Below are 10,341 nucleotides of genomic sequence, written 5' to 3' on the forward strand. Positions count from 1 at the left end.
TGGAAAAAAAATGGAAAGCTGTATAGCAGCAACCAAGATACATTCATATTTCATGATTACAAAACACAATAAAAGCTACTAATATGTTACAGTTACATGTAAGAATGATTCATTTGTCTTCAGCAGTAAAATCTGGTTCTGCTGGCTTCTGAAGCAGCATTGGTGATATCCTCTCTGGCATCCTCGTCTTTCTCGTACCATTGCGTCTCAATGCACGAAGCGCATTCGCTGCAAATCTGGAGGCGTAGATGGTTGCGCCCAGACTTGGCGAGCCACTCCCACCCTTGGCCAAAGCATCTTGCAACCGGTTTTCTTCTTCGCGAAGAGACTCCTCGAGCTTCTTCCTAGAATACCGGCGCCAGGCTGCTTGTATAAAGCAAGCTGCCCAGGTTCTCCACTGCTGAGAGTAGAATCTGAAAGTATGGCGTAGCTGTTTACTGTGTAGCCGTCTGAACTGGGACGCCACAAACTTCAAATCATGAGCCATCAGGGCAAATGCTTCCACTTCCGAAAGGGCTTGTACGGTTCTGGTGGAGATGGGGAGATTCGATGATGAATGAGGATCCAGAGCCCAAGTTAAGAGTTCTTCGCCACAAAAGTCACCAGCTTTCAGATACTCAGAGTTGAAAAAACCCGTCCTTCCTCCATTAGTGGTCACAGTGAACAATTTGCCACGCATGATGAACAACATCTCGTCAACTGGATCGCCCTCTCGCACTATGTAACTGTCCTCAGTGTAAAGAACTGGTTTGAGACAGTCGCACATTGCATCGAGCAGTTGTTCATCCATTTTCTCGAACAGTGGCACCTGAATATTGGTAGAAGTTTTACTAAGCTGAAGTAGACAGAGATGTAGCAAATGAGTTTATGGAAACACTCACCCTCTTAAGTAAATCTAGACAGAGATGTCGCTTTATGTCTCTTCTAAGGTCCTTAGGAAGATTACGGATAAGATTCTCTTCATCAACACCCCTAGTTTCCTGCCATTTATAATGCTCGTATCTTGTGATTCGTTCCTTTAAATTATCTGGAAGTAAGCGGTGCGACATCCATTGCTCTGCATCTCGCCTTTTCACCCTCATCTCTTCTAACCTCAGAGTTGTAGACTGCAGATAAGTCTGTTGAATAAACAGTATCATTATCATTATATTATTTCTTCTGTTTAGTTTTGAAGAACATGTCTAAATCATCTAAGAAAATTGCAGATCCCCTTTATTCTAAACCACTGACCTGCATATTTCCAATGAGAAACGAAAATAGCACCAAGCCGGATATAGATATAAAAACTGCAAAGGCAATTTCCCAGACATAAGTGCTTGTGTGAAGGTTCTGACCAAGGGAACTGCAAAAAACCATACACCGGATTAGAAACTACGCAATGAAAACATCGAACAAATTCAGGAATGTGCTGACCTTAAATTCTGCAGACCCCACCAGAAACAATAAAATAACTTCTGAGGGAAGTCTTTTGATTCCACAACACCGGATTGAAGAGCATCAAGGAATATCCCAAAGTCAAAAAATGTTGTATTAGGAGGCTGTATAGGGCATAACTTGGTCAGGTTTTCTGCGAATCTTGCAGGCTCGGCATCACAATAAAACGAAGCATTTCTACAAGCAGATTGATCTCCGCAAGCTCTTATCCAGCATGTAGTGTCACGTTCTATTGAAAACAAATACCAAAAGGCTCCAAGCACCTAAAAATGGACCAAAAGAGACAATTAGAAGATATAATGGATCCCAACTCAGAAGCTTATTAGATAGACTTACATGACTGGCAAGCATGTAAAGGAAAAGGTTGAAGGCAGCTCCAGCCCATGCTGTTTCAGTAAGTATGCCAGAAGTTCTTGTGACTTCTTTATACAGAGGATACACCCGGAGAACCCTTGGTATATATTGAAATAAAACCACAAATTTCAACAAATTCTTGGTGTTCAAAGATCTTGCTCCCCTCATCTTTGGAATGATGATGAGAATTGCAATCTGGAAAGTTATAGATAACCGGATAAGAACGACAGATTCTAAAGACAAAATCTATGTAGCGATAAAAAAAAATGGCATTATACAAGTTCATTGAATAGTTAAAAGAGAAGCTCTTTAGCTAAGCTAAGCATTTCTTCAATTGTATGGAGTAATTGTTATGTCATACCTGCGGAAGTGGAAGAACTGCGAGAATATCAATTATAAAGTATGATGTGAGATATCTTTTTGCTATTTTCCAGGAATCTTCAACTAGGACTCCTCTTCCAAATACACGTGAATAAGGATCAATGAAACCGGTACGAAATTGGAAAATAATATGTGTGAGATAAAAGATATCCGTAAAAGATCGTAGAATGCTAGCAGCAATCTCCAATTTCTCGTCCAAATCAAGGCATTTCTTTTCTCCATTGATAATTGGAATGTAGAAAAACAAGGGATCCAAGGAGATAGCAATCAGACAAGACAAGACAAAAATCTTGTTCCATTTCTGAAGAAATGGTCCTTGAGGATCAAGAGTTTTCCTCCTAGGTCCCTCATCATCTGTCAAAAACCTCTTCAAAGAGAAAGATCTTATTGATCCCTTGAACCTCCTAATTCTATCAGATCCAGCTTCTACACCTCTATGAAATTTGTCTGAAATTGAGTATGCTACTGAATTCAATCTGCTCGGATGTATTCCACCTCTAGACGAAGATTGCTCATTTAAACCTTTTTCTGATCTCGAATCTTGAAATCTGAAACATAATATAGAAGACTATGCATGAGATAATATACACTTTTGCAGCCTAAAATGCTACTCCACATATATAGTCCCCAAAAAATAACACATGCATAGAGATAACAATCATCTTGAACTAACTAACCTCACGAACTTCTTGCGGTAGTGATCCATAACTCCAGCTTAGATCAGAACAAGAGCAAAGGAAGATAAAACCTCATATTATGGGAACATCAACATTGGTGAGAAGCACATGTGAACCACAATATGCTGATGGATTGATTTCTGCAAGTGAATAGTTAACATAGTCATAAATTTTGAAGTTGTTCACAATCAGAAAAGAGAACTACTTTTAACCATTGATCAACAAAAATGGAGATAACAAACCGGCGCCAACTACTTTTCCTAATTCAACATTTCAAAATCCAGGATAATCACAGATAGATAGCATTAAATTAAATCAAGTTCAACTTTTTTCTTCACTCAATACTTTAGTCAAACAATTTCGCCAAACATTACAAACATCGGTTTCTTCATTTTTCAAACTGCGTGGCAATAAACAAATCTAAAAATGAGAAACAAAAAAAATACTAAAACCAAAGCAAGTTTTAGCGGAGAAACCTAAACTTCCTCTCCAAAAGCAATCAGCCAAAAAAACAAAATCTCATCAAATAGAGAAATCACAAGTTACCAGTTTGAACTCTGATTTCAGAAGGCAAAAACGATGAAGGAGAAAAGCAGACGCGTACAGAAATTATGAGTTGGTTAGAAATTCGAGTCCACAAGAGAAAGACTGAGTTGCGAGGGAAGCTTCCCGTAGGCTTCGTTTTCCAATCTCTTCCTTTCAAGTTTAAAACTTGTGATTTTGCAGTTTTGGTTTTATTCTATCAATCATTAATAAACCCATTTATACAACTGTTTATAATAAACAGCGATAATAAAAAACTAATTTAAAAAGATAAATTTAAAATGGGTGTTTGACTGATGTATTTGTACACAAGTCAAACCTATGAGATCATGAAAGTCATATTGATGGGACCCAGTTTTAAATGCACCAAGACATTCTCCCCCAAATAGTGGAATTGGTCAATTAGAGAGCGACTCAATAAAAATATCTACATTTATCAATCTTCTAGAGTAGTGGTCAAAAAATTATGACAAAATATTATTTTAATGTCACCTGCACATTTCTTAAAATAGAAATACTATCCATTCTATTTCATTTTCTCTCTACTTAACCTACAAAATAATATTGCATAAAATTTCAGGCTGAATAAAAATGCTCTAACTAAAATAGGAGTATATGTATCAAACATTTGAGTTGAGTAACTAATTATCATGTTCTCCGTTGAGCTTTTGTGATGGTGTATATTATTTTTCAACAATTGGTGTCTAAAGCTCCAGGTTCCAAAGGAGCAATCATGACGATAGATGGTGGGGAATTTACAACCAACAAATTTGATGTGTATGATATTTTGGTTTTTAGTCAATACAAAATCAATTCCATAGAACTCGAAATCCAATTTTATATACTACGGGCCCTTATTTCTTACTCCATGTAGGAGTACTCGTTTACTATACATACCATACAATATACATAATGATTTGCAATTTGAACAATTAACACCTACAAATTTTGGAATCAACCTTCAATATGTATGAATTTATCATTTGCGCCCAAAGACATGGGACTATTGATAAGAGGGTCCAATCTCAATCTTGAATTATTTGAGGCATCCCCATTTTAATAATTTAAACTACCTGAATTAATCCAATAACTCTACCACCTTTTGGGCCTCTATAGTCTAGATAATGGAGTATAATAAACATCACAAATGTGTTCAAGTGTGACTTAATAATATAAACATTATTTAGATTTAATGAAACTAAGTTACAATGTCCCTTATTGTTCATGGTATGACTAGGGGAAGAAACAGCCTTAGAGATCAACTAAACAAAATAAGAGTTGTATGTTTGTAACTACTGTACAATGTTAATTTTAATGAAATATTGAAACATTAAATTAGCTATATACAATTTTGGATGTCAATCATTTTGGCTGAGATCGAAATATAATAGTGAATGAAGAAATGACTTTTTCGAATCTGACAAACTAAGTAAATTTTTAATACGCTATAAAAACACAACGGTAGAAATATATAAAAAACAAAAAAGGTATTCTATTGAATATTTGAAAAGTAACTATAGTTAAGCTCAAATGCCAATTAACCATGCTTAATTCTAACTCTAGTTAGTACTTTAGGTTTAAAACATGAAAAGTGGAACCCTACATTTTCAATTTGAGATATTCAATTGGGGCATTTGAGTTTTCTCATTTCTCTATGGGGGTTTGACTAGAAAAACTTTTGCAGTCTCCATTTCAATTTGGTGGGAAAAATTAAATAAAAGAAAGGGAAGAAATTCCTGCCAAAACTTCAAACTCCCGCTGCCTGAAATTTTGAATTGCAAAGGTATTTTTATTTCTATGGTTTCTTAGTCAACTTTTTTGTGTGCTGAATCTAGGGTTTCTGTATTTTGATCAGGAGAGGAATTGTGCGTTTTTGGTGTTGAATGATCTCAGATCCATTGCTTTTTAGTTCAATTCAGCTTATTTTCTGTTTCGCGAGTTTTAGCCATTTTTGGTAAGTTTTGATAGCTGCTTGGATTTTTCTCTCAATTCGTGCTGTTGAAGTAAGTCTACGATGTGTTGACAGTTTTTGCCCCAGAATGTGCTGATTTGGTGCAATGTGTTCTCCCTCTGATTACAGCTTGTATGTGCTCTACTGCTTTTAATCTGATTTATTTTTCATTTAGACTGGCAACTGATGTTAGTGAAAGAATGTAAGGCATAGCAATTCAAACTTGCTAGTTTAGGCTGTGTTGTGAAGTAGAATTTCAGATGTACACGGTCGAGTGCCATTTTGACCTCATACATGCAACTTTGTATCATATGCAAAATTAAGTATAATGAGCATGCTTGATATGTTTGTGATGTGCCGTTGTCACTTCTGCGAAAGTATAGGGCGACTGCCATGGAGGACTATACTCTGCTACTTTGTGGTGATGCTAGATGACTGGCTCAATTTTGATTTTTGTTCCTTTTTTTACATTGAAGGATGATTATTGCACCCAATCCGCTGTACCCTTTTCATATTCAATATGTGGTTATTCTCCTTACATCATTCTTCAAAAGCAACGATAGGAATAGTATTTTAAATGTGATATATATATCTTTCTGTGTTGTCATATAGCTAGGAGAAAATTAGATCCACAAACAAAATTATATAAAACCACCACCTAAACTCTAAGTTGTGAATTGCGATCTAACTTATCCTTCAGTGACCCCTCGTATTCCCTGCCTCCTCGTTTTCACTTGTATTGTGTCTTCTTGCTCATGTAAGACAGCCTCTTGAGTATTTTAATAGTGGGACCTAATAGTTAAATTTGAGGAAGTATGATTGTGGAGGAAGTTTAAGGAATTTTTTAAAATCAAGGAAATTGCTGTTGTGGCACCACGGTGGGAAGCAACACTGTGGATGCTCATAGTAATGTATAATTAGGGTTTAGGGGACAGATGGTTCACTTCTCTCTCATAGTCTGACTGCTGTCTACCTTCTCGCATCTTCTTTCTAATCTGATTGTTTTAGTTATGTAATTTGCGCCGGTAAAGTTTGCAGCAGTACATATTAATACTGGTTTTTATGTCTCTTTTGTGGATTGTGCATCCAGATTCTGGTTTATTATGAGTCATTTTCACTCAAAATTGGGTTTGTTTTCTATATTCTGGTGTGTCTGACATTTTGTATGAATCAGGTGTTGAAAACTAATATTTTAGAGATCTGGAGATTCTCTGTTGGGTTGTGAAGTTTAGTGAGAGTGCCATCAGTGATCAACCGAAAGACTGAGAAGCAACTATTGGAGAATTATGGAGTGCAACAGAGATGAAGCCCTCCGGGCAAAATCAATTGCAGAGGGCAAGTTAGAAAATAAAGATTTTGCTGGTGCCAGAAAATTTGCTTTGAAGGCTCAGACTCTTTATCCAGGGTTAGATGGTATTTCCCAAATTTTGACCACACTTGATGTGTATGTTTCTGCCGAGAACAAAATAAGTGGAGAAATTGACTGGTATGGAGTACTTGGTGTGACCCCATCAGCTGATGAAGAAACACTAAAGAGACACTACCGCAAGTTGGCTCTGAGTTTGCATCCTGATAAGAATAAAGCAGTTGGTGCTGATGGTGCTTTCAAACTTATTTCAGAGGCCTGGAGTTTGTTATCAGATAAGAATAAGAGGTTACAATATAATCAAAGGAGGGAACCCAAAGGGTTTCAGCAGAAGGTCCAGATGCATAGTGGTGGTCCATCAGCAACCAAGGGAAATGGGATTTTCACCTTTGCCAAAAGGACACCATCCCGACCGAAGAACCCAAAAAATGTTACCAAGCGGCCGCAGCCACCACCACCACCTCCTAAGCCAACTCCGGCACCACCTCCAAGGAATGATACTTTTTGGACTATCTGCCATCGGTGCAAGATGCATTATGAGTATCTTAAGGAGTATCTCAACAGTACTCTTCTCTGTCCCAATTGTCGTGAAGCCTTTTTGGCTTCTGAGACAGCTCCACCCTATAATTTTTCAAAATCTTCTAATCAGATTCCTCAGCAGCAATCTTCAAATTCTCATCCTTGTCGGAATGCTTTTGATCAGGGAAGAAATGTTCCAGTTGCTAAAAACTCGGGTCCATTTCAACCAGGTTCAAATTCAGGTCGATATCCTAACCAGCAGGGTCCACCTTCTGGATCAACTGGTGTTGGACGTACAGAACCATCTATTGCTGCAAAAGCAGCCAATGTTGTTCAGCAGGCACAGGATAAGTTGAAGAGGTCATACAGTGAATTACATGCGGCTGCTGCAAGGGAGGGAGGTTTTCAAAAGAGAAAACTAGAGGGTGATAGTAGTCGTTATGGAGTGAACTATAATGTAGCTACAGGAAATGGTGGAGTTGGTAGTACTGCACCAGGGTCAAGGATTTATGGTTTTTCTGGTACCACCTACCAACAACCAAACAGCACCAGAGATTTGACACCCATTGAAATGCGTAGTTTGTTAATTGCAAAGACTCGAAAGGAGATTCTGAACAAACTGAGTATGTGGAGGTCAGAGCCTGAAGCAATCAAAGAGAAACACGTAACCAAGGGAAGCATGAAAGGAAGTAAAGGCACTAGTAATATAGAAGGACCTGGTTGGAATGGGAATGGTGATCGACCAAGAAAGGTCCAGGTTTGCAATTCTACTGTTAATTCTAGTAAAGAGGATCCTGAAGATGCTTCAATGAGTGTTCCAGATCCAGATTTTCATGATTTTGACAAGGATAGATCAGAAAGTTCGTTTGGGGATAATGAAGTTTGGTCTGCTTATGACGATGATGATGGCATGCCGCGTTTTTATGCCTTCATTCACAAGGTGGTTTGTAGAGATCCTTTTAAGCTAAGGATTAGCTGGCTTAACTCCAAAACGACAAATGAATTCAGCAATATGGACTGGGTTGGGTCAGGTTTCTATAAAACTTGTGGAGAGTTTAGGGTGGGTAGGCATGAGAACTGCAAATCAATGAATGCATTTTCTCAAAAGGTTAACTGGTCAAAGAACTCACGTGGGGGTGTTCTAATAGTCCCTCAGAAGGGTGACGTTTGGGCACTCTACAAAAATTGGTCGTCAGATTGGAATGAGCATACCCATGATGAAGTCGTACACAAGTATGACATGGTGACCGTGGTGGACGACTACAATGAGGAAGTTGGTGTGCGCGTTGCTCCCCTGGTGAAGGTTGTTGGTTTCAAGACTGTATTTCGTCCGAATTTGAACCCTGAAGCGATCAAGAGGATTCCAAAGGAAGAGATGCTCCGTTTCTCTCACCGGATTCCAAATCACTTACTCACCGGCTTAGAAGCTGAAAATGCTCCAAAAGGATGCCTGGAGCTGGACACAGCAGCCACCCCATTGGAACTTCTTCAGGTGATAACTGAAGGTAACGAGGCTCCAATTCCAAATGGAGAAAATGCGGATGAAGAGGTATTGCAGGTCGTTCCTAATAGTAGTTCGGATGAAGAGGTATTGCAGGACGCTCCTAATAGTAGTTCGGATGAAGAGGTATTGCAGGCTCCTAATAGTAGTTCGGAAGAAGAGGTATTGCAGGACGCCCCTAACAGTAGTTCAGACGATGGGTCTGAATCGTCTGACTAGAGCCCAGGCTGTATATATATCTGGAGGCCGAGTAGGGAAGAAAGCAAGTCGACTTGACAAGGTAGCTAAGCATTCGGTACTTATTGACCGCGATAACATTTTTTGTTAGTTTTTGCAACTGCACAGAAGTGGTGAGCCGTTGTGCTCTAGAAGTAATGCATTTTGAAACTACAGTTTATTTTGGCAGATTTTTTCGAATTCGTTTTGCTGTCTTGTGAGGAGACAGATGCGACAAAAACAAAAGACAAGAATTTCTTCGTTTCTACTGCTGGCGAAGACAGACGGTTAAAAATCATTAAAATTGACACCTCTGTGATATTTTTTTTGTTTTTTTGTATTTTGCTGGTTTTTGCCATTCTGCTATGTGTGATGCTTTTGCTAGGTCTCTCTCTCAATCCCTCAAAATTAATTTCCCTTTTCTCTCTTCTTTCTCTTCCTTTCACATGTACACGCTCAGAAGACTAATATCAAAACTAGAAGAGAAAGTCATAACTATGAAATTTCGACTACCTGTCATAAATAATGTATACATCTAGAATTTGACAATGTGTTCAACATGTATACACTCAGAAGGCTAATATCAAAAACTCTAGAAGAGAAGGATCATAACTATGAAATTTCGATTACCTGTAATGAATAATGCAAGATACATCTAGAATTTGACTAATGTGTTCAATATTTACTTTTCTCTAAAGATAGCTTTTTTCGGCTTTTCAAAAGTTATGTAGAAACGTTTAATTTTTCTTGTGTTTAGGGTGTCGGTTGAGTTTATAAGCTATAGAAAGTAAATACTGACGATATAGTATTAGAATTATTTTTATAAGAATAAGAAATCTTTTGCTTAATCATGAATGAAATTGAGTTAAAGAAGTTTTGTAGAAGCAAACTAATTAGCTCCTAAACAAACATAAACTCATATATATACAGTTTTAAATACAAAAGATTCTTACGTTATCAAATTTTAGAAATAATAAAACATAACTATATATTACTAGTACTAAACAATCTTTAGAAATTAAAGCAAGAATATTCAGAGTATATATTATAAATACACACTTTCACAATTCAGATACTAGCGTTGGGCTAAAAAAAATAAGTAGGACTATATATTTTGATCACAATTTTTAAGAATTTTAGATACCAAATAATTATATGGAATATGATCAGTTGATAACAACATATCTTAAATTAATAATGGACAAATATGTCAACAAACTACGTTATGGATGTCAATACAAAGATATTTGTATGTCAATACGGAAATATATTTGTCATAATCAATTTAATATAATTGTTAACCAAAAAGAACCCTATATAAAATCTACATTAAATTACTAAACTATCAATAACTATTAGTAGTATATAATTGGAGTAGTGCGCGTTACAACTACTTTTC

The 10,341-nt window shown here is 37.2% G+C and overlaps 2 protein-coding genes across 5 annotated transcripts; one reads left to right on the forward strand and one right to left on the reverse strand.

Annotated features, from left to right (window-relative positions):
- On the reverse strand, nt 1-3,579 carry LOC125213536 (cyclic nucleotide-gated ion channel 1-like). The gene is made up of 8 exons (XM_048114138.2): nt 3,393-3,579; nt 2,847-2,986; nt 2,150-2,717; nt 1,771-1,983; nt 1,414-1,697; nt 1,231-1,342; nt 882-1,118; nt 1-808 (listed from the first exon to the last, which is right to left on the reverse strand). Exons 2-8 carry the CDS (start codon nt 2,873-2,875, stop codon nt 110-112), a joined length of 2,142 nt encoding a protein of 713 aa, XP_047970095.1. The 5' UTR covers nt 2,876-2,986; nt 3,393-3,579; the 3' UTR covers nt 1-109.
- Nucleotides 3,580-5,014: 1,435 nt separating this feature from the next.
- On the forward strand, nt 5,015-9,368 carry LOC125216063 (uncharacterized). 4 transcript variants are annotated; one of them, XR_007175345.2, is made up of 4 exons: nt 5,015-5,172; nt 5,245-5,343; nt 6,515-9,006; nt 9,133-9,368. XR_007175345.2 is itself a non-coding variant. In XM_048117674.2 (4 exons), exon 4 carries the CDS (start codon nt 6,627-6,629, stop codon nt 8,943-8,945), a length of 2,319 nt encoding a protein of 772 aa, XP_047973631.1. In that variant the 5' UTR covers nt 5,015-5,172; nt 5,245-5,343; nt 5,416-5,472; nt 6,515-6,626; the 3' UTR covers nt 8,946-9,282. The 4 variants fall into 4 exon arrangements, 3 of the variants coding, with proteins under 3 accessions (XP_047973631.1, XP_047973630.1, XP_047973632.1); XM_048117674.2 differs by adding an exon at nt 5,416-5,472 and having other exon boundaries at nt 6,515-9,282; XM_048117673.2 differs by having other exon boundaries at nt 6,515-9,282.
- The last annotated feature ends 973 nt before the right edge of the window (nt 9,369-10,341 follow it).

This window comes from Salvia hispanica, chromosome 3, assembly GCF_029641045.1.
Source record: "Salvia hispanica isolate PSC_SH4W2 chromosome 3, Shi_PSC_v1, whole genome shotgun sequence".
Classification (NCBI taxonomy): Eukaryota; Viridiplantae; Streptophyta; class Magnoliopsida; order Lamiales; family Lamiaceae; genus Salvia; species Salvia hispanica.